The sequence below is a fragment of the Anabrus simplex genome, chromosome 1, assembly GCF_040414725.1.
Source record: "Anabrus simplex isolate iqAnaSimp1 chromosome 1, ASM4041472v1, whole genome shotgun sequence".
NCBI classification, from domain to species: Eukaryota; Metazoa; Arthropoda; class Insecta; order Orthoptera; family Tettigoniidae; genus Anabrus; species Anabrus simplex.
In genome coordinates, this window is record NC_090265.1 from 853,457,462 (window position 1) to 853,482,850 (window position 25,389).

General features: G+C 38.1%; 1 protein-coding gene across 1 annotated transcript in view; it reads left to right on the forward strand.

Annotated features, from left to right (window-relative positions):
* The first annotated feature begins 5,756 nt into the window (after window positions 1–5,756).
* The window catches only part of RpS26 (ribosomal protein S26), a 36,710-nt gene continuing 17,077 nt past the window's right edge, over window positions 5,757–25,389 (forward strand). The window contains exons 1-3 of the mRNA XM_067147699.2: window positions 5,757–5,886; window positions 13,798–13,975; window positions 24,610–24,740. Of these exons, the coding sequence (XP_067003800.1) occupies window positions 5,884–5,886; window positions 13,798–13,975; window positions 24,610–24,740 (312 nt within the window). The 5' untranslated portion in view covers window positions 5,757–5,883. The remainder of the gene's footprint in view (window positions 5,887–13,797; window positions 13,976–24,609; window positions 24,741–25,389) is intronic.

Genomic DNA, 25,389 nt, shown 5'->3' on the forward strand with positions numbered 1-25,389 from the left:
CGGGTTTATCCGCGGACATCCACGAAGTTAATGTCTTGGCGGATACAAACTGTATGGCAGTGCGGATAATTTTGCTGATCATTTCTAAATAATGAAGTTTATTTATTTTCACTTAGGTATATTCTTTTTTTGCTTGTAGTTAGGTGACCCTTGACACTGGTATGGGAGAATAGTGATATATAGAGCATTGAGACCATAAAGCCGAAAATCTGACCTAAGCCTAGCTAGCTCCTGTCCTCATTTAATGGACGTAATGAACAAAGGTCAATACGTCTGTAGTTGTCGCAAGAGAAAGTCTCTCATGAACCTGTGACTGTAAGGGTTCTGGAGGTAAGTGTCAAAAGTATTGTCTTATGTTAACAGATCTATCCGTTTCAATATCTTGGGTGTAATTTACTGTAGTTACAGTAAATATTTACAATATGCGTGGATAACCATTTTTCGGATGTGAATAATTTTTCGCGGATGCGGATGCTGGTGCGGATGGAGGAAGTCCGGATGCGGAGCAGATGCGGATATTATTTTGTATATCCGCGCATGGCTCTAAAGATGAGTGAAGAACAGGAAGTAGAGTTAACCCTTTTGCGGATAATATTTGAATGTATAGAGTAATAAGTAATTTACAAGAATGTGAGCTACTGCAAAAAGACCTCAACGATGTTGTGAGATGGACAGCAGGCAATGGCATGATGATAAACTGGGTGAAAAGTCAGGTTGTGAGTTTCACTGATAGGGAAAATCCTCTCAGTTTTAATTACTGCATCGATGGGGTGAAGGTTCCTTATGAGGATTACTGAAATTCCCCAGAAGTATAAGGAAATATTTCCATTGGAGTTATCACATAAATGTTATTGTAAATAAAGGCTACAGATTTCTGCACATAGTTATGAGGGTGTTTAGGAATTGTAGTAAGGATGTAAAGGAGAGGCCATATAAGTATCTGGTTTGCTTGATTCGAGAAATGGAATCGTGGCCAGACTACACTAAGGCCGTGACGCTGATACTTGGCAACACTGCTACTCTTTGGAGTCTTACTTGTAACATATTGGAAGTTAACCTTCAATTATATTTTCCCAAATAAAACGTTGATGGAAGAACAGTTTTCATTGGATACATATAAAACAAGGTGAAAATTAAAATAAATACGTCAATGTAAATATGAGAATAAACAAACATATGGCTACAACTAGAAAACAATAATTCCTATGTACATCAAAATACAGTTTTAATATTGGGAATCAACTTACAACATGATCACTCCAGAGTCATCAGTTTTCTTTTCTTGCCAGAACTTTTAACCATAGCATCAGCATTATACACATGTTGAAATATTTGCAAAATAGGCAGAGAAGTTCATATAGAGGTTTTCGCAATATGAAAAGCACTCTCTTGTATCAATTACACTTTGCCTTGTAAGCCGAATCAGTGCACGCTTCTGATTCTTATTCCGAAAGAATGCTATTTCATATTCCTCAGATATTAAAATATGCATGATCTTATATACACCTGTACACACATTTAAGAGCAATTCTGATGGGACCGATAACCCACCTCTGTTTAAACTATTAAACATGTAATTTTCCACTGTTTCATTGGATACGTTTGAGATACAGTATCTGCTATTAAGTTTACTGTCTAGCTTAAAAGCTACATAACCTAAAATGTAAATGAGAGGAAACATGTTATCGAAGTCTACTCCTATTTTATTTACTTTAACTAACACACAGGAAAATTCACTGCATATATCTGTTTCGTCAGTTATGGTCAATTACACGGAATCTAATTCAAACATGTCCTTGCTTAAAGATATTTCTTTATATTTTGCAGACCTTAATCCTAGAACACTCTTATCGTCTTCTCAGCTTCAAAAACTTGTAAAACAGCAATGCCTTGGCATCTGAAATCAGTCCAGTTTTAGTTGTGGTTGTCATACTTGTGCAGCGTGGAATAAAATAACACAATCATGCTGCACTTTTAAACTAATGCAATTAGAAAAATACAAACACAGAATGGCTTTGAAAACGATGTGGATTGTCACTATTACACATACCGTACTGTAACATGAGAAAGTTCACCTTTGTCGTGAATTAATGTCGTTCCAGGATACCAAATAGCTTGTAGGTTAATTTTTAAAACTATAACACATAAAATATCTTCAGTAAACGCTTAATTTAAAACAATACCACCAAGTTAATTCACGCACAACACAAATTATTATGATACACCACGTTAGACTTGCTTACAAATTACGAACAAAATACAAATTGACTCCAAGTGACGTTGTCGTATCTCCAAAAGAATTGGTTTCAATTAAAGGGTAAATAAGGATATAATCATCTAAGATCAGATCGAAACTGATTGCAATTTATCGCTGAAAGATTGAAAGATTGAAAGGCCAATACTCTTTTTTAGTGCAAATCAAATGTATAATTAACTACAACCCTAGTGCGCTTATTCTGAAGCACCTTGATTTCATTCGTGATATAATCCTAATAATAAAATAAATAAAAAGCGTGTACTAATAATTGACCATAATATAAAGTTTGATCAGTTTATAACAATGATAACTGGAAGGAGTAGGGCAATTTTTATATAAAAATGAGGAAGATTACAGCGATTAAAAAATCGTAAAGAGAAGGGGAGTCGTGCTGAGCTTTTAGGGCCGAATCCACATTCAAAGGGAGATCTTTTTCTCGGTCATTAATAATGTTTTTTTAGACATGATTGAAGCTAAAATTATTATAATTAATGTTAAGATAATTGTAAATAGTGAGACAATCAATATATTCAGATTATTTATTTTGAATTAATCACCTTTTTGATTGGATGTTAAATGTACTCATATAGTAAATGAATAGGTTATCTCCCCCATCAATAGATAGAAATATATAAGAATAATCATACTACATCAACGAAGTGTCAATGAAAGAATCCAAAAATAGCAGTTCGATTTGTTCTGGGTGACTTCCGAAATAAGAGTAGCGTTACAAAAATGTTTTAAATTTTATGCTGGGAAGAAATGGAAGAAAGAAGACTTCAATACATTTCCTAATTCTTTGCAATCATTTATGAATAGGCTAAGGAAACAACATATAGGGAATCTGCCACCCGGACGACTGCCCTAAAAGCAGAACAGTGGTGATCACTATGAGATTGAAGTGCGGTAGTAATTTGAAACGTATGCCGAAGTTAATCTGCTACGTCGCCTGTAAGAGAGTATCCTATTTTCCTCTTTTCTATTCACAATAAAACGTCTCATAAATGGGTATTTAATATTACCGAAACAGGTCGGAGAACGTTTACAAACAACAGAGTATGGTTGGCTAGTTGTTCTTCCTATTAAAACAATAATCGTCACCACCACCTTTTTACATACACACTATCGCTTCGCACCGACTGCAACGGTTCTGATGGCGGAGAACATCTCCATCCAGCCTGTTTACATGCGATACAGCAAGTTGGTGCACTAATGTAATTTTGATGTGTCCTGGCCACTGCCTGCTCGATCAGCATCCGATTACTGCTTATACTGTCTGCTCATTACAACATTTTAACATGGCACTAAATGAAACACTCCTTTTACAAATACCCACAGCAGGTGGCAGCACCAACCGGCTCCAGACCTGTCGGAATGAAATAGCGGGAAATAGGATACTTGTTTTCAGTGAAAATGGTGTACTGCTGCATGCATTTCTGCAAATCAAAGAAAGAGAAACCAAAATGTCGTGATATTTCATTCCATGAAAAACCTTCAAGTACACAATTGCGTCGAAAGTGGTTAAGTATTATATCCAGGGAAGGAAACAGCAAGGGAAGTAAATGGATTCCTTCTTATTATTCCGTGGGTTGCAGTCTACATTTCGTAAATGACGATTTCAAAGTGACCAGCAAAACGCGAAAATTAAAAACAGGATCTGCACCCAGCCCTTTCCCTGATTATCCAGCTTATAAACATCCGCTAATTTCAGCGATGATTAAGAGAAGGGATTCGAGCTCAGAGACGTCTAACAAGAGCTCTTCAAACATCATTGCAGAAAATGGTAAGCGTTATATAAGGTTTGAAGTATTACATACTAAGTAATATAACTTCTGAGGACAATTGTACTGTTAATGTGAAGGTACAAAACAGAATAATATGCTGTCATAGATTGCATTGTCCGCCTCTATGGTGTAGTGGTTAGTGTGATTAGCTGCCACCCCCGGAGGCCCGGATTCGATTCCCGGCTCTGCCACGAAATTTGAAAAGTGGTACGAGGGCTGGAACGGGGTCCACTCAGCCTCGGGAGGTCAAGTGAGTAGAGGTGGGTTCGATTCCCACCTCAGCCATCCTGGAAGTAGTTTTCCGTAGTTTCCCACTTCTCCTGCAAACAAATGCCGGGATGGTACCTAACTTAAGGCCACGGCCGCTTTGTTCCCTCTTCCTTGTCTATCCCTTCCAATCTTCCCATCCCCTGCAGGTGAGGCCGCCTGGGCGAGGTACTGGTCATCCTCCCCAGTTGTATCCCTCCGACCCAGAGTCTGAAGCTCCAGGACACTGCCCTTGAGGCGGTAGAGGTGGGATCCTTCGCTGAGTCCGAGGGAACGGCCAACCCTGGAGGGTAAGCAGATTAAGATTCCATTAGGAATCGTTTGCTAGCAGTATAAAATCGTGTCAATATACTGCTCTTTTTATTACTATTATCATTTACGCAAGTAGGGCCTATTTAGTTGTAACTAAACTAATGTCAGGTTCTTTCCACCGATGGTGCTAACGTTATCCAGAAGCAAAATTCAAAATGTTCTGCCTCAGTATTCTCTCCCGGACTTGACGAAACAGAACCAGTGTTGCTCGATGACTATGTCCGACTCGTTGGCTGAATGGTCAGCGTACTGGCCTTCGGTTCAGAAGGTCCCGGGTTCCCCCGCCGGGTCGGGGATTTTAACGTTAATTGGTTACTTCCAGTGGCTCGGGGGCTAGGTGTGTGTGGCGTCTTCAGCATTAGAAATCATCGTAGGTAGGGCCTTTATCTTCACAGACATGCAAGTCGCCTACTAGGCCGTCTATTATTATTATTATTCCCTGAGTACGGTATGTACTTGATTTATTGGAAGATTTTCGTGAGCTCCCTGAGTCAGTGTGTGCCACTGTCACTGTGTGAAACTGCTTACCAGGCATTAGTGTGTGGTTATTTAGTGCGTGTAATCGAAGAAAAATATAGAATACAGCACGTGCTTGAATAACGTTTCCACCTCATTTAATGCATCCCAATTGATGAACTTAATCAGACAGTCGGATAGAGGAGGCCTGCGCTATCCCCAGCAACGATTTATTGGCCTAATTATGGAGCTACAGAAATTTGTTGAGGCAGCTCCACCGTACTGCAAGAACTCTGCAAGTCTGCTCCAGACTATAAAAAAAATATGTTCTACCTTCTTTGTGCCAATGTAAGATTTTAAAGTGTTTTAGTAACAATAAGCACCAGGAACTTGTGCCAGAAACTGTGGTGGCCAAATTCGTGAAACCTCTACTTAGTAATGTAGGGAAGTACCATACAGACAAAGTTTCCAGGTTTTCTTGTTCGTCGAAACTTCTTTCTCGAAAAGTGCTGAAGCTATAACTTTATACGTAAAATAATTTATTTTTTCTCTTACTTTCAGATTTTAAATTTTGCTGGTATGCTTATCTACCTGTATTCACGCGATAACTGGGTACGTCTGGTGCTGCCATCTAGCGGCAGATTGTTTTTTATGTCGTGTTAAACGTTTGAATATGGAATGAGCAGGCAGTATAAGCAGCCATCGAATGCAGATCGAACAGGCAGTGGTCCTGGCTGTAGTTTCTCTTTGATAGTTATTTCCTCTTCTCTTTGTATTCTTAGCCGTCGGTGGCAAAATCGTGTAATAATGGTTCGTATTTATTTTAATTTAATTTATATTGTTTTTATAAATTATTATTCTGAAGTGGACTTGTTACTGATTTAGTAGTAGATTTCAATATGTTTACTTTCTTACCCTACTCTGCTCCAATCAATTCAACTTTCCTATTGTATTTTGAATCCCTTGATGCTTCCATGTGGTGCATGCTAGATGCTGTTTAACCACGTGAACCAGTTCCTGAGATATTTCTGTTGTTTCGTTTAACATTAAATTATGTGCACCAGTTGGACTAATAGAACAATTTCATTCCTCATTCCCTTCCCTTTTAGGTTTGCATTTGGAGCTGTAGCAATGTCTTAAAAGGTACTTCTTCGCCGAATGCTTTTTTAAGTTCATTAAGTGGCAATTGCATGGGAATGGTGATTATTATTTTGTGATAAAATGTGAGATCATTTCTTAACTTTAATAATTAGAGAAAGAATACATGTTGCATCCTTCCAGGAATTAAGGCATTGATTAATGATCGGTAAGTGCTTGAAAGGTGCGCACATGGTTTCCTAGGCGACCTAAGCCTTGTACTGACGGGAAACGGAGGAGATTGTAATGAAAGAGCTAAGATTAGAATAGTACAAGGGAGAACTTTGAATCACACAGGGGCCCTATCACCAGTCCACACACACATTAGTTGACTGGGGAGCTGCAGTATGCTGGGATGTAGGCCTTGGTATCACACTTCCAAATAAAGATCCTTGTCAACAATTTGTCCTCTAATGTTCTTCAAGCAAATTGTTTACTGCATGAACTATAGTGCAAAAAATAATAAAAGCATCGGTGCTACTTGAAATAATTTGCCTATTATAATGTTTCTGTAATTTTTTTTCCCCTACGAACTGAACTAACACCCATCCCTCATATTTGATGTTGCTAATGTTTCTCTGATTTTTTCCATTGAATTAAACTCTCATCATAATCATCATCCTTTTATGTGTTGGCCTACGTGTCACATGCATTGTCACGCCACCTCTTCATCGGATGCCCGACAGATCTTTTTCCCCTGGTTTGATAATCAGAGAATCTCTTTTGGCAATCTTCCAGGTTCCATCAAATCTTTCAGCACCTCTTAATTCCTTTTATGATCCCACTTGGTGTATCCTGTAGTACGGCACATGAACATCATTTCTCGTGCTGTGAGCTAATACCTAACCCCTATAATTGAAACTAAATTTCAAAATCTGCACCCCTACAGTCAACGTTAAACATAGGGGGTTAGGCCCTACATCATTTAAATTCATCAGCCTGAAAATCAAACTCTGGTCATTGAAAACTGAATCTTGTGTACTGCGACAGACTTGGAGTGACCTACAAAATGTTTCAGATGCACATTTAAAAAAAAATAGTTTTTGCAAATTTGTACATTTCCCATGTGATGTTGAAAAATTTCAGTAGGAGTTTGCTTAAAATGCTTGAGCACCATCAGACTGTAATTTTACAGTAGTCAAAGGAAACCTGTCTTTCTGTGTATTCTTCATATTGTCCAAGATTGCTTCATTGAAGGTAACTACTGCATTTATGCAGTCTGATACAACAATGTATAAGGTTGGATTTAGTTTTTCTGATGTGTCTGTGTAATAAAGCATAGCAGTGTTAAAGTTTGCCGTAATTTGAGTTCCAGTGTGCAGACTGGATATTGTTTTAATGTTGGAATGTATAATTTTCACTGAAATTCATGTGCGCTAAGTTCTCCTTCACTCAGGTTCTTTTTTGCTTGTACAAATTGTTGTGGCTGAATTCCTTTAACATACACAAGACAAGAATGCAGGCAGTTTTTCTTCTAATTTTGTCACAAGTTATTCGTCGATTAAAGATGTCATTAAAGCTATCTCCCTCCTCTGTCGCTAACCCATTGTTTATAGGTTGTATCTTATGCTGTATACTGTATAATACGAGTTCATTAATACATACACAAAGTACATTGAAAAGGGACTGAAAAGCAATTCGTTCAGAAGCACAGTTACATAACGCCCTTTCTTACCTTACCGTCCTCCAGCTGAAGTAACCGTGTTACGACACTCCAACATTCGTCGTCGTCGCCAGAGCTGTCACCGGAAATATCCTTGTTACTTGATTCCTTACTGTGGCTGTCGTTTCGTAGATTTATGGCGATCTGATCCATGGCTTGTGTCCAATACCATTTACCTTCCCTAATCTTCCTCTTGAAATTTCTCTTCAAGTGATACAAGCCTTCCACTCCTCTTTGGTTACTTTTTTCAGCTCCTCTTCCATTAAAGATTGGACATCAGCTAGTTTGAATGTTTTGTTTCTTTTCCCTACAGCACCTTTAAAGTTTCCCCAAATCAGCTCTATGGGATTATACTGAGAGTGATTGGGCGATAGGTGAACAACGGTATAACCTCTTCTTTCAGCAAGTGTATCAACCTATTTCATACATTTTTTTTTTTTTTTTTTGGCTTGGCTAGTTTCTGGTGTGATTGCTGTCATGGGGAATATTCCTAGCAGGTAACCATGATATAATATTATCAGCTTTTCATGTGTTCATGTGTTCATTGTAGGGATTCGTTCTAGCTGTACTGCATAGCATTGTCCTTTACAATCACTGCCTCTTTGACGTTCCTTTCATCAAAAGTGTCTTTTTAAAACCATAGCACCGGGCGAGTTGGCTGTGCGCTTAGGAGCGCGCAGCTGTGAGCTCGCATCCGGGAGATAGTGGGTTCGAACCCCATTGTCGGCAGCCCTGATGATGGTTTTCCGTGGTTTCCCATTTTCACACCAGGTAAATGCTACGGCTGTACCTTAAGGCCACGGTCGCTTCCTTCCCATTCCTAGGCCTTTCCTGTCCCATCGTCACCGCAAGACCTATCCGTGTCGGTGCGCCGTAAAGCATCTAGCAAAAAAAAAAAAAAACAGTCATAGGGCTCATATCAGTATGGTAGTAGTCACTTTTTCGATTTCATGTTTGGCCTGAAAATTAATTTTCGTTCTTGTAGAAAACCGTTGTAACTGGAACCTACATGACAAACAATAATTCATCCATCTTTCTCCACAGGAACTTTTAAACCTCTTTTAACCGCTTTTTATCTTGCTAGATTTTTGTTGGAGCATAATTCTGATGAATGTAGGTCTTATCTAAATTAAATACATGGGGCAAAGAAGATTCATTTTACTCAAAAATGTTACTCTGGCAGTTGCTATATCAGCCCTCTCCATTAAAATTTTTCTCCTTCATTCTGTTTTTAATAATTGAACCCCTCAGATTTCTTTATCATCCACAGTGCAGTAACTCCCCTTTGAATGTGTTTGTAAATCAACAAGTAACTTGTTGAGCATTGGGTATTCACCCTATATGTAATACCTGAGGAAAGTGCTTCGTATTACATCTTTACCGAATCCATCAATTGCCTTTTGTTATACAGTTCCTTTTGATTCGTTTGTGCAGTGATTGAAATGAGATGGAATCAGATAACTTGATACTATCTTTGCCTTTACAATATGCTGAATGGTTCGCGTACTAACTTGACAAGCTTCCGACTCTGTTGTTGCACTAAAGGACCATTATTTTCTACTTCTTGTTGAAAATATTCATTAACATTGATTATTTTTCTACCTTGGTTCCTTACCCCCTTCCTGTTTGCCGTTATAAGATACATAGTGCAATTATAACATAAACAGTGCAAGTAGAAACGAACGTCACTTCACATGCCACACACATCCTAATTGAAGAATGCAATAAATTACTCGCATGGATACAAAACTACAACAGTCCTAAAACAAAACTCTACTGAGCTCGAGAAATGCAGTCGCTTAAGTGCGGGTAGTATCCAGTATTCGGGAGATAGTGGGTTCAAACCTCACTGTCAGCAGCCCTGAAGATGGTTTTCTGTGGTGGTCCCATTTTCACACCAGGCAAAATGCTAGGGCTGTATCTTAAGGCCTGCCTTTCTCACTGTAGTCTTTCTTTCAGCTGCAATTCTTCCCGTCTAGAGGAAATTATGAAGCATCGTGACCTAAACAACAGTAACTTTTACCAAACAAGGCCTGGATGTTGTATCACAATAGTTTGTTGCATGAACTGTTACTGTAATAATTAAATATAAACGTTATAGTCACAGTATTTCAATCCATTGATGAACTAAAAAGGAAATTAAGGCTTTTCCTGTGACCCACACTAGGGACACGTGATGTAAACCTTTGGTATTGAAGCTAGATACATTGTAAATTTGAAACCAATTTTTTCATGCGTATATATTCAGTCGTCATCTTATTCCTGACGTTAATTCTTATTTATTGGGGTCTGTACTTTATATCAATTTGGCCCAGTTTTGCGGCCAGATGACCTTCCTGGTTGCCATAATGCATTCAGTAGAGTAAGTATAATTACCGACGAAATTTTCAAATCCTACTTTGCTGTACTTGTCCCAATATCTACATTTAAAAAGCAGTATTAAGCATACTTTCTTTAATATATGACAGCAGCCATATTTAAGACCATTATATGCTGCTGACCTGAGATATGTTTAATAGATATCACAAATTCTGAAAGGATGTATAGGGATAAAAAAATATAAAAAATTACCTTGTTGATTGTAATGGTTTCAAATGATTGTGAGATACGATCACTCTTGCAGTAATTCTAAACACCATTCGGTTGTAGCCAAAACTTCTGATCCAATCTGACAAACAGTTGGTCACCTGATATAAATCGGTATAAACCAACAGAAAAAAAATTGTAATACTGTAATCTTTTTTTTAAAATTTCATTTTTCAGATAGGTCAATATTGTTCCCTACAATTCTGTAGGCCTACAGTCTGAGTAACTTATAAATTTACAATATGTTTCCAATTAAGTCAAATAATAATAATAAAATTAATAATACTCACCTAAGATGAAGAGGTGGCATAAAATCTCTAGGCAATTTTTCTTCATTTAATGGTGAGAGAGGAAGTTTATATGTTCGTTCTGTCAGCCAAGCGAACAAGAATATTCAAAACTGTCACTTTACTCAAACGGAACCTTCATTTACATTGTTGGTCACAATACATTTCTGTCTCTCAAATACCTTTTGGGCAGACAGAAAATATTCTGCTTATGAAATGCAACATATTCATCAAGATAAAGGGGGTCTACTTAAAAGAATAACTGGGACACTTAAGTAGGTAATGTGAAATGAAACCTAGCTTAAGGGGCACTTACGTATAAGTGCTGTCTATGAATTTGGCCCTGTCATTCTGTAGATATTAGCCAGAGAAATGGCTGTAACAAAGAAAGGTTTTTTAAGGAATTTTACTCTTACACCAAATTAAACTTTCGTGTGGTATTTCTAGATTGGAAAGAAGTGTAGGGTCTACCCATTTTTTCTATCACCATGGCATCTGGGAACTGGTATTTTTCCAGTCCTGCTATGTACTGTATTTAAATAGCCTATATACTGCACTGACAGGTAGTGGACAATTTGAACAAAACTTTGGGTTTCCATCTCAAACAGCAGAGCATTGTCTTGCCAGGTAATTACTTTTTGTACGAATGTGGTTTTTGACATATTACCATTCATGGAAAATAGTATTTAAATCAGAGTGCATATTCTCTTTATTGTATGAACAGACACTTTATGTGCTGTATTTACTTGTGTATTAGACCCCCCCCCCCTCCTTGGCTTTTTGAGACTTAAGAAAATGAAAAAAAATCTTGCATAAAGACACACCCACCCCACCCCCACCCCACCCAAATGTGATTCGTCAGAGGATAATGATTCCTACAAGCCTTATGCAGTTGTGATATCACACAAATTTGTGAATAGTTTCGTCTGTAGGCTACTACCCACGCAGTGAAAATACGCGTTGAGGTCGTGCGGTCCATCTGTGTTTCATAGTTAAGGAATGTTCGCCTCCGTAGTGTAGGCCCAGAATGTCCGCCAGCGTAATGGTTAGGACAATTAGCTGCCATTCTCGGGAGCCTGAGTTCGAATCCTGGCACCGTATTGCCTGAGATTTACGAATGGCAGGAAGGTTGATTGGCGGTAAAAATGGTACATGCAACTCCCGTCCACTGGGGGCCTGTCTAAAAAAGAGCTGCACCACCTCAGGATGAGGAAACAAGTTTACTTTAGTTTAAAAATATTCACAGCTGTTGCTAGGCCTATTAATATAGACAGGCAAGATCATTAACAAAGTGAGCGTTTAATATATTGCAACTCGGTCCGTGATAAAAACAACCTGATCACAGTTGTTTTACTTGCCAACGTATCTAACAAATAATATTGATTTTTTTATTTCCGCAGTTAATTTCAACTATTTTCGGAGACGCCAAACAAAACATACTAGGGTATCCGTTAATAAAAAATGGGGGACAACGAAGGTACGAAATTAAACCTTATGATAATAAAATGCATTACTGCCACATCTGTAGATATCCATAAATGCGGCAAACTTCCCTATTATTTATGTTTATGCTTTCCATCGTGGAACTTTTGGCTCTATCCAGGCGATACCATACCTAACCTAAACAATGTGGTCTCTCATATCTCATTTACAGCTGTTTATGTAAATCCTGATGTGATAAATGTAGAGAACAAGCATGAAATATACTTTCAATAGCCACAGTTATCAAAAGAATGCTTCTAGTCACTATGTATTACATTCGGAAATACAGCTCTTAACATACGCTAGTCATCAGCTGGTGGTTTGGCACGCTTTCAACAACACGACTTTATTCAGGAGTGGCTTCTACTACACATACACCGGCTGGGAATATCAGAGAGACCATCTCCAGAAACCATTTGGGAATAGCTTCATAGAGTTTGGACTCTATAGTCGGGAACAAAACTATTTTTAAAAGGTTCAGAAAGACGGGACCTCGAATGCTCTTGGTCTCGATTGCAGTACATGGCTGACGAGATCGCAGTGAAGATGGCATCACTTGGAATTACAACACGCCTGTAGCAGGTTAGTAACTGCGCTAGACAATTAAGATGTGAAAGCAGTGATCAGGTTTACTGTGTTTACTGCTCAACTGACAGAGACAAATGACTGGTCAATGATTTATTTAGTATCAGTATTATGATAATACAATACCCTTATCCCTTTTCTCTCTGGGGTCGAGTATGAAGTCAGATGAATCTTAGTAGCGAGTTTTTACGACCATATGCCCTTCCTGGCGTCATGAGAGGAATTAATGAGATGTAATGAATGACGTGATGAGTAACTAAAACGGATTATATTTACTTTATATGAAGACCTAAAAGTCGCGTTCACCATTTATTGACTTTTTACATTTAGAAGTACTGCCTTACAACGAAAATAGTATAACTCAGATTCATTCATGGGTTTACAATTTATAGCTCTTTATAGCATAGAAGTCATGTGTTCACTGCACAAAATTTGAGGTTATCCCATATTGGACCCCATTTACTCTTTTTTAGGTTGTAAAAGTGGGGGGGTCTAATATGCGAGTAAATATGGTATTACTAATGAGGTTTTGCCGGGCTGAGTGGCTCAGATGGTTGAGGTGCTGGCCTTCTGACCCCAACGTAGCAGGTTCGATCCTGGCTCAGTCCGGTTGTATTTGAAGGTGCTCAAATACGTCAGCCTCGTGTCGGTAGATTTATTGGCACGTAAAAGAACTCCCGCGGGACTAAATTCCAGCACCTCGGCGTCTCTGAAAACCGCAAAAGTAGTTAGTGGGACGTAAAGCAAGTAACATTATTATTATTACTAATGAGGTTTTAATCCTTCTGGCAGCAAACCAGTTATAGAATTGGAATGTCCTGGTTTAATCTTATCACTGATGGTGAAATTGAGTGCTGTATTTTAGTGTATTAACCATAAGTTGTAACTGTGCTTTGTAGTATTTTTAACAATTTTGAGAAATCGTAATTGAAACTTGAAAAATAAATGTGTTCTAATTTTAATAACAATTTATTCCTGTAGACTTGCAAGCGAAGAAACAGTGGACGCTCAAAGCATGGACGTGGCCATGTTAACCCAGTTCGTTGCACCAATTGTGCCCGGTGTGTACCCAAGGATAAAGCCATCAAGAAATTTGTCATTCGTAATATAGTGGAGGCTGCAGCAGTGAGGGATATCACTGAAGCCAGTGTTTACACAAGTAAGTTGATCTTTTTAATGGTCATAGAATTTCTCAAATAATTATTTGCTTAGACACACAAGTTTTTGATTCTTTAAATACTTGATTTAGTCTATATTGATGTAGATTGTCTGTACACTCAGGACATCATTCAGAATAGCCTACCTATTTTCATTAACCTGCAGTCTGAAATGTTGAGTTTCAAACCGTATGGTGATTTAGTGTGGAATGACCCACCTATACGATTATTTGAATAAAAAGTAACTGTAAAGAGGCAACTAAGGGTAAATAGTTAAGATAATAACACAGGGCCAGACTGATCAGTAAAAGGTGTAGGAGCCAGGCATAAAAAATAAAAATCGCTTGCATATGTTTTATAGGCTAGTATTAGTCTGATCTCATCATCTTTGGCCATTGATTCCTTCATGTCTCTTAAATGTCTATATCCCATTGTTTGAAATTTAGGTAGAAGTTCAGTATTATCCCCCCGGTGGTAATATATAACTTATAAATCTTATCTCATATGACACAAAGGAGAGATGGAAATGTCCATTGCCACTGCTGAGGATCTACCAATTTTGCTGTAGGAAACAGGGACCTGATATTTTTAACCTTAAATGGGGGTTTACCTTATTGATGTTTCAGTAGAAAGCACACCTTTTCCAGAGATCTTTGCCTGTATTAACATAAATTGTACTACATACTCTTTTTATGCAGTGACAGCAATAAAGCAAGGAGATACAGTGAAACCTCGATTCTCCGTATTTGGAGGGACCCCGGGGGGAAAAAAACCGGGAAAACAGAAAATGCAGGAATGAAGAACCATCAACTATTTGGCTAAACATCACAAAAATGAAATATGTATACTTATAATCTTACAAACACCCCTAAACCAAACCAAGTACAGCCCCAACGACCTTCTGCCTACCAAGCAAACACTGCTCGGTCCAAAGGCCTGCAGATTGCAAGGTGATGCATGGTCAATGTGACGAATCCTCTCGGCCGTTATACCTGGCTCTCTAGATCGGGGTCGCTATCTCACCATTAAATAGCTCCTCAATTAAAGGTAATCGTGGAATGAGTGAACCTGGAACCAGCCCTCATGTTCAGGTAAAAATTTCTGGCCTGGCCGGGAATCGAACCCAGGCCCTCGGGGTGAGGAGCAGGCAGGTTAGACCGTGGGGCCAGCTTCAAACATAAATTACCGGTACACGACTTAAAAATCTCGAACCTTCACATTCACCTTACATTCACTTTTACCAGGAAAACATCAGTTTCTTCTGAAAACTTCTTTCAGTTCAGCAACTTTGATCAGCTAAACTCTTCGAAAAATCTAACACCTGTAACGCCAAGCCAAGCAACAATCAACCACTAGTAGTTTTTAATTCTCTAATCTAAAATAAAACACATTAGATACAAAAGCGCCCAACATGATGGCTAAATCCCTTTTTTTAATCTTCTGTTGTAATTTAGTCACCAGTATACTGTTCGTAGTCAGTTTATGGAAATCTTGTACCACGTAAATTAGGCTTACATAGACTGAAAGTTTATGTTGAACTGGTTGGACTTGAGAGTATGGTTTCAAATGTAAGTGTCATTTCTAAAGTTCTCGAATGCATTATAATCAGTTCTGCCTGTCACTAATCACAGTCAAATTGGAAGAGAAAAAATATATCATTAACACTTCCGAAATTACGGTTATTTGCGACCTTGACTCGGCTGAAAAGCGTGCTCGCTGCACAAGTCAAATGATACAAAGTTTTTAAATGTAATGTGCGCAAAAAGACCGACTGCCGTTTTTATAAAATTTTAGCACAAAAACTTGAAATTATCAGCATTAAATTAGGACTGAAACAGTAATAAGTAATCCCAACATGTCCCATAACTTTATGTGCAATATGTAAGGTTCCCAGTCTCTATAACATAATCGTATACCATCAAGTATACGATAATATTTAAATACTAAATTTGTGTTACTTAAGAAGGAGCAGTTTTGATTCCTGTCTGAAAGCCTAGTGACTATACAATGCCCTGAGGGAAGTGCCAAAAACTTGTTCGGCGATTCACTGGATAAAAGTAAGAAAAATAAACTTGTAACCCTGGACATAATGTAGACGTTGTACAAGTACGAACATTTAACGAAATTCGTTCTGTCTTCAAGTAGAGCTGCCGAAATGCGCTCTGTCCTTCCAGTTGTTGTGGACACACTCTGCTTTATGATTTCTGAGGATTCTCTAAACAGTACCACTCAAATGCGTTGCTAAGATGGTCCCTTATGGAAGTTCACAGCCGATCGCTTTTGCAGTACAGTACAGTAGTCTACTTCCTCAAATTACCGCAATGACGGGACGTTAACACCAAGATCCGTAAGTATGCCATGGCCATCCTTTCGTGAGATACAGTTTCTTAAATGCGTGATCGAGGATTTAACATCGGTGGGACTGAAATTTCTGAGCGGTTGATCCGGGAAGTCGTTTCTTTGAGGAACGGATTATGCAGGATTTTTACAACGTGATTTAATTGGGATGCTCGCGGGACCACGTAATTTGAACGAATAATATGGGAAAACGAAGTTTCCGGGAACGTATAATCAAGGTTCTACTGTATCTACCCCACACACTGTACTGTAGTCATAGCTTTGTACAGTTTGTGCTGAAAATTACTCTTGTGTTATACTGCTCCTGCTATCTAAGCAAGAGATCTGTATTGCACTGTAACTAGCTTTGGCTCAGCTTATTCTTTGAAAATAAATAAATTTAATCAAATAATTAAATGCTTGGGTACGGCCTAACAAATTTGGTCCCTTGCACTATCATCAGATAACATACCTATGCTATTTACTGAACTCAACTGAATAACTGGTGAAGGCACATACATAAGGAAATGTGGTTGCTAGATGACTGATCATTAGGGATGGCCTGCGAACGGAGTCGCGAAGAGTCGAGACTGCTACCTCTGGAACCGTCACTCTCGACTTCAGTGTCGACTCCACTAATGCATTAACGCCATCTAACAACTATTCTCGGAACTACTTGTAATTATAGTTCCACGTTCCTCCCTTGATAACTTTGATACGATGAATAAAAGATTATTGTTAGCCAGCAAACATTAAATATTGTTTCGGGATTTTATCATCGTTAATGTTGCAGGTCTATTTTGGCGACGATGATGATAACGATGATAATAGTAGTGGTAATAATAATCTGACAGTATACTTTTACATAATTGCCAATATTAAGTTCAGTTAGTTCAGCCCCGCGGTGTACGGGGCCCCGGGTTAGATTTTTTAAATTGTAAATGATTAATACCCCTGGCCAGGAGGCATCAAACAGAAACAAAAAGAAGCGAGTGTTTAGAGTATGATTTTACAACAAATATTTCACCAAACATTGTGCGTCATAGTAGCCGCCTCCGCAGTCTAGAGAGGCGTCGGGATCGATTCCGGCCAGGTCAGGAATTTTTACCTGTATCTCAGGTTTCGTGATGACGGTGAGGTAGAGACTGGCCGTCTTACTAATAAACCGTGTATAAGCCTCCTGTGTATACATCTGTTATAGTTATTCATTGAATTGCTTATACAGACCAGGACCCTTGTATAAGCGTTGTATAACAGTGAGTAGCGGAAAAAGAAACGAGTGAGCAGTTTATTTTCGTGGTATTTATTGTCTACAGTAATATAATCGTAGTGAAATATTCGACTTATCCATTTAACATTGAACACACATTGAAAGAATGGACGATAACGTTGATTATCTTCACAATATTTTAAACATCAGAAGACATACACCATTCACAGGTTATGGAGGCTAGACATCTTCGTAAAGTAAAACACTTTAAAGAGACTGAGTGGCAATGAATAACTGTAAAATAAATTATGGTTGGGCATATTTTTGTGTAATGTGTTACTGCTTAATAGACTTCTGATATTGCGAGTGTATTATACATTATCTGCCTCTACAAATTTCTTTCTCAAATTTGAGTACCTATAAAATGGGACGTATTCCTCGAGATAAAAAATGGCATAACTTGAAAACCATACGTAATATGATTTCCATACTTTGTAGTTGAATACGCAGAAATATGATGTATAAACGCCTAATAGAAACTTTTTTGATCAAACCTTTCATTTAGCTACAAAACAGGTTTTCCTTTCTCCTGAAAAGTAAGGATTTTGGAATGTTTACCCTTTTCAACTCGCCGATTCAATTACAATTGCTTACGTTTTCCATACTACCCCAGTTAGGAGCTTTTGATCTTTTCTTAGCTTTTCCATTTCTTTTTTGGCGTTCATTACACAAGCAAGCTGAAGAACTGTTGCTATCAATATAAGTCAATTTCCAGCTGTCTCATGGAATGACAATGAATAACTAAGTTATAAAAGAAATGATGGTTGGGAGTATGTTTGTGTAATAATGTATTACTGCTTGAGAAATTGCAATTTTTTTTAATACATTATCTGCCCCTACAAAGATCTTTCTCAAATTTGAGTACCTATAAAATGGGACATATTCCTCGAGATAAAAAATGGCATAATTTGAAAACCATACGTAATATGATTTCCATACTTTGTAGTTGAATACACAGAAATATGATGTATAAATGCCTAATAGAAACTTTCTTGATCAAACCTTTCGTTTAGCTACAAAACAGGTTTTCCTTTCTCCTGAAAAGTAAGGATTTTGGAATGTGTACCCTTTTCAACTCACCGATTCAATTACAATTGCTTGCGTTTTCCGTACTATCCCAGTTAGGAGCAATTGATCTTTTCTTAAGCCTTTCCATTTCTTTTTTTGGCGTTCATTACACAAGCAAGCTGAAGAAATGTTGATATCAGTATAAGCCAATTTCCAGCTGTCTCACTTAGTGTTGCCACTGCCTTTTCGATATGCCGTGCTACTGTGCGATTTCTGGAAAGTTTTGCTCGTAGATAACCAGCAGAAGCGATCATAAAGGTGGTGAACATGCGAAATACGTCAGTGAACTGCAGGAAGAGATTCCTACGCCTTGGAACGAGTGTATACGTGCTGTATACTAATACAATGCGTATACCTCGTTTATTAGTAGGAAAAATGTAAAACGCTTATACAGGATTTATTCACTGTTTAACTAAACAAGAGTTCAACAACTGTATAAGGATTAACATAAAGAAATAAATGAACTGGATTAAAGCTGCTCACTGTCGGAGGCAAAACTTCACGTGCCCTGATGAAGGCCAATGCAATTTGGCTGAAAGCTTGGCTTTATTATTAATAAATATATATATTTAGTGGCTTTAATCCAGTTCATTTATTTCTTTATGTTAATACAATGAGCCACAAAAACTTCCGTTCTTTAACTGTATAAGGACTTTTTACTAGTAAGACGGTGGGTCTAGAAAGCCAAGAATAACGGTCGAGAGGATTCTTCGTGCTGAACACACTTCGCCTAGATATCTACTGGCCTTCGAGGTAGGCAGAGGTCACTTGGTAGGCCAAGACCTACCAGGACTGTCGCGAAAAGGGGTTTTGTGTATAATAATAATAGTAATAATAATATATTCTGACAGAAAATAATCTTCAATAATCGCCAATGTGAACTTGAAGTACAAAATACAAACAACTTTCATGTACCGGTACTATTGGAATATTACAAATGTTTCACCAATTGTTTTTTTATGATATTAATAATGTATTATGACAATTGTAGGTAAACTCCAATATGAAATTCAATTACATAATAACAAAACACCGGCGAGCGTATTACGTATGACAATTTCTTAACAGTTATTGCATATATAATGATAATAATGCAACAAGACTTAACGTGGTCCTTGAATTATAATAAAAACCTACAACCTGTTTTCCAGTCAGTGACTGGGTCAGGAATGGAATGAATGAAGCCTCATCCTGCAGCGAGGATAGGAATTGTACCGGCTGCCGAGGCCTGTCACACTCCTCTGGGGCAATGAAGAATGACTGACAAATGAAATGATGTTGGAGAGTGTTGCTAGAATGAAAGATGACAGGGAAAACCGGAATACCCGGAGAAAAACAAATCTCACATCGAGTGACCAGGATTTGAATCAACGCGCTGCCGCCTGAGCCACGGAGGCTTTTAATGGTTTAATCTAAGTTCTAATTATATTAGTGGCTTTACCCATATTAGAGTTGTTTTCATGTGCAATTCATAATGATTTACCACCGATGTCTGTTTTATCATTTTCCTGGTCACGACAAATAAAGACGTGAAATTAAATGTCCGTGGTCTGACTTTTTTCTTTCTGTCTTTCTTAATCTGCTTTCTTACCCTCCAGGGTTGGTTTTTCCCTCTGACCCAGCGAGAGATATCACCTCTACCGCCTCAAGCGCAGTGTCCTGGAGCGTGAACCTGCTATGCTGAACAGGGACCTTGGTGGGAGGTGGGAAGATTGGATAGGATAGACAAGGAAGAGGGAAGGATGCGGCCGTGGCCTTAAGTTAGGTACCATCCCGACATTTGCCTGGAGGAGAAGTGCGAAACCACGGAAAACCACTTCTAGAATGGCTGAGATGGGAATCGAACCCACCTCTACTCAGTTGACCTCACGGGGTTGAGTGGACCCCGTTCCATCCCTCGTACCACTTTTGAAATTTTCGTGGCAGAGTCGGGAATCAAACTCAGGCCTCCAGGGGTGGCAGCTAATCACGCTAACCACTACACCACAGAGGCGGACGCTTTCTGACTTGACACGTTTAATTTTATTTCAACTACACCATTACGCTCGTTTTCTTTAATGATACCGTACTTCACTCTACAATACTCTTAAAAAACCCAATGAGCAGCAACGTGTACTATATTTCATGTCATTACCTGCGTCTCGACGTGCTAGCGGCCCTGCAATGAGAGTAAAGTTCGCTTGGAGTCGCGAGGCTTCGTGCGAAGCGACCGTGCGGCCCCGCATTGCGCATCAGGGTAACTGGAGTCGCGAGGCTTCATGCGAACCGAGACCGGTGTTCGGAGTCAATGGAGTCGACGCTCTCGATTCCAGGCTACAGTCGCGCCCATCCCTACTGATCATTATCTCATACATGCATCTTCATTAGCATTCAGTCTGCAAAGCTCTGCGAATTAACTAACTGCTTCCATAATCATGTATTTGTAACTCAGCTCTGTAGCTTTGTTTACACTGACTGGCAAAATTTATGGATCATTTGAATTTTCAAATTAAAAAACATGTTAAATTGTGAAACGTTTGTTTAATTACTTACACTGATTATTTTCATTAGAATATTATCTAAGTAAATAAGGGTAGCAATAACAGATAACATTACATAATTTTTTCATGATAATGACCATTGTAAATAATAAAACAAATGTTTCACAATTTAACATTCTTTTTCCTTAGAACATTCAAGTGATCCATTAATTTTGCTGGTCAGAGTAATTGCACATCTCTTAAAACTTTATCTTCTTCTACATGTCTTAGTTGGTTAATAAATTGTTTTCAATGTTAAGGAATATGTTTGCTGTTATTCATGATATGGTGTGCTCATGGTTTACCCTTCCTTTTGACATATTTTTGTCTGTGAATGCAAAACCGCTTCAGTTTAAGGTTGTTCTTATAATGTTATACATGATTTTCCATAAAAGTCGGGAAAGATAGCAAACTTGCACAAAAAACACTTTAAATTGGTATAAAAGAACAATTGATTTGTTTAAACATTTTTGCGGATGTTTGCCAAGCAGCGGCTTACTCATTAATAAATTGTACGGTACAAATCCGCTATAGCCAGTACGGTATATGACGTGAACCCTGTTATAATGACAGTTTTTGTCTGTCCATTCAAAATTCCTATATTAAATTGTGTATTATTGTTCAGTCAGAGCGAAAGCCGTATTACAAATGCATCCGTTATTACGACCGATTAAGCGTGCATGGTTTTCCGTTACCGATAATTATGCACCTAGCCATTATATTACATGCGATAGATCTTCGGTATCGTTTCCTCGCTATGTTTGCTAGCGAGCTCTCTCATCAGCATTCGAAAGCGATGTCAGAGTTGATTGGTGATACCCGTTGACTGCTGTTCCGTAAAGAAAAATGAAATCGGAGAACATGTATTCGTAACAAATGTGTAAATAACATGTCCGATAGCAGTTGTTAACTCGTTAAAAATAAAGGCTGAAATAAATGATAGTTTAATTTTAATGCTAAATACTACAATTAAGTAAGAATGGGATACACCTCAAGATATGGCAGAGTGCAACATTGATTTCAGAGGTTAGTTTACATTTTCTTGCATCTGAATACATTTCGGAGAGGCTATTCCCATGTAAATTTATAGCAAGAATGTTATCACTTTTATAGTGGCACTTGACATTGTTTTCATAGTACATACGCGATTGAGGTTATGTGGCACTGTTTGGATAAGAAAACTGAAGAGTTTGCCACAAAATGTGACCTTCGGTATTGTGTTCTCGCTGTTGATTAGTAATACCCGTCGACTGCTGTTCTCTAGAAGAAAATTCAGATCAAAAGAGGATAACATGTTTTCATAAAAATTGCCTAAATGACGTGGCCTATAGCAGATGTTAACTCGTTAGAAATAAAGGCTGAAGTAAACGATCGCTTAATTTTAATGTTATCTACTAAAATTAAGAATGTGATACTCCAAGATATGGCAGAGTACATGGCTGATTTCAGAGGATTGTTTATATATTCTCGCATCTAGTTTAATTTTGGAAGGGCTATTCCCATGTAAATTTGAGCGAGGAGGTTATTATTTCCCAAGTGTGCTTGAAATAAGTTTTCATGATATATACGGTTAGGTTAGGTACGCTGTTTGAAGAAGAAAACTGAAACTTTTGATACAGAGGCCTCTGGAGTGATATAACTTTTTCAGAATGAAATTGAACATACACTTTTACATAGTGTCGGACTTTGAAAATTAACAAACAAGCAAGCCGTAGTTTGGAAAATGCAAGTTTTGAACAAACTTGTTACTGTTTATTACTGATTTTAATGTGTATGGGCTTTCCACGATTTTTACGAAAATCTGATATAACAACAATCTGCTGCAGCGAGTACATTTTTCGCCATTATGAATTCTCGCTATAACAGACTTCTACTGTATTATCTAATTCCAGTAGTCTGAACACACTTATTCAGTTTCATTCTTAAAAATTGTAATAGCATCATTCCAGAAGCTTGTGGCAAACATTTCTATTTTCTTACTTCAGATGGCGTCACCTAACCTAGGTTTTCTGCGCACATATTATGAAAATATATTTCAAGCTCCCTGTAGAATAATGATAACCTTTGCACTATAAATTTACATGCGAACAGCTTTTCTGAGATTAACGAGATGCGAAAGTACATAACCTAACATCTGAAATTAGTTATGCCCACCACTGTATCTTGAGAAGGAGAAGTATAACAGTCTTATTTTATTTCAGTGCATAGTATTAAAACTAAGCAATCTTTTACTTCATTCTTTATTTCTGAGGAGTTAATAACTGCTGTCATTGCACTTATTGCGAAAACATGTTCTCCCGGTGTTTGTTTACACCAGTCGGGGTTGTGGGGAGAGCCAAAGGGGAGTTCTGGCTCGCTCATGTGTAGCCAGGAATCGATACAGAAGGTGATCGATCGCATTCAATATAAATGCTGGAGTAGAGTATATGAATATTGATACCAGATAAAAAACTAACACGCCCAAATTTGCCCGTAATTAGATGAACCATTAAAAGGGTTCTCATTGTAACCAAAGAATATTGCACAGATTAATATAGGAATTTTCAAAGGGCATAATAACAGTCATTAAAATGGGGGTTTTCTTCTACTGTACTACAGTGGCCACGGTCGGATGTGTATCTGAGTCTGATATTTCACTTTAGCCGTAAGTGCTCGCGCTCTGAATTCCTCTTCTGCCTTGAATCACCCTTAACAGGCTTATGACGTCTTTTTCATAGGTTCTTCAGAAAACGAATAACCAAAACAAATAGAAATAAATGTTTCAGAATTGTAACATTTCCTTAGCGCTACATGCGGGTTTTGCCTATTGTGAATTATGTTAAATCGAATATAAAATTGCATTGCTCTTTTGGAATAGGTAATTTTTGGGACTTGAAATTACTTCCATTAAATGCAGGTTTATGCTAAACAGAGGTCATGCAAAATTGGGGTTATACTGTACTGTTATAGCAAAATATTGAACTATCACCATTTCCCAAAGTAGGTGGATGGAGGAACGCGCTGTTAGCTTCACTCCTAGAATTCATCCTCCCTGTGGGTGGAGGCAGTATCCCCTGTCTGCTGTAAGAGGCAACCAAAACCCCAAAACTTGTAAGCGTGGGTTTTCGACCATGGGGCCCTCAGCTGAGTCGTGGCATTCTTTTCTGACCCCAGCAGTATTAGAGCACTCGAGTCTGGGTATCTGTCATTTTCACGCCCTATGGCCCTTGTCTTTCTTTGGTCAACACCTTCATTTTTCGAGGTATCAGATCCCTATTACAGAACTATTTAAAATAGTTTTACTTGAATCTGCCTTGTCAATACACCTTATAATGAAAGAAAACTATTTATTTTACCTTTGGCCTTAATTAAGGTACAGCCCCACCATTTGGCATTTAGCAACTTACTGTCTCTCACAATGTATAATCACATTTGTAATGTTAAACTATTGTGTTTATTTCAGCATATATGCTCCCAAAATTGTATGCAAAATTGCATTACTGTGTCTCCTGTGCCATCCACTCCAAGGTGGTGCGTAACCGTTCCAAGGCTGATCGTCGTATCCGTACTCCTCCAACACGGACATTCCCTCGGGTGAGTCTTTATTAACATTAATTATTGGAGTGAATGTTCTTTATATGTTTGGAATCGTCTCTTATAAAGTAGAAGGTTTACTTATGCTATCCATACACGGGCCCATGGGATTTGGAATCTTTCATTTAGCTTGCAAGAAGCGAGAAAAACTTGATTAACGCTGTTCGAAAATTGTCCGTTTCCATGGCAATGATCACAACCATGCCACGTTTTAAGGATGCTTTTGTCACATGGCTTAGGTTGGCTTGCTCTCAGTTGCTTCTGTCATGTCATTTGGAGTTGTACTGTGTGAGGTTTATTGCTTGAGTGTTTCTTTTCCTAATTTTTTTTTTTTTTATCTTTATGGCTAGTTTAAAATTTTCCTAGTTTCATTCTTGGGGTGTGCCATTTACAATCTGGATTACATAATAAAATTATCAATCCTGGTAGTGTTATATTCTGTATTATAAGTTTATAGTAGTTGATTGGACATAGAGCATATAACATTATTAAACTCTTCCTTCGAATCCGCATTTGATGTTTCTTTTCAGTGTGTCCACACTAGGATCACTTAACTTCAAGACGCAGCGTTTCTCAGCGTTATTAATGCATCTCTGATTTACAATGTGTGTCTAAAGCATCTTTCCTGCAGTAATTTGACAATCACAAT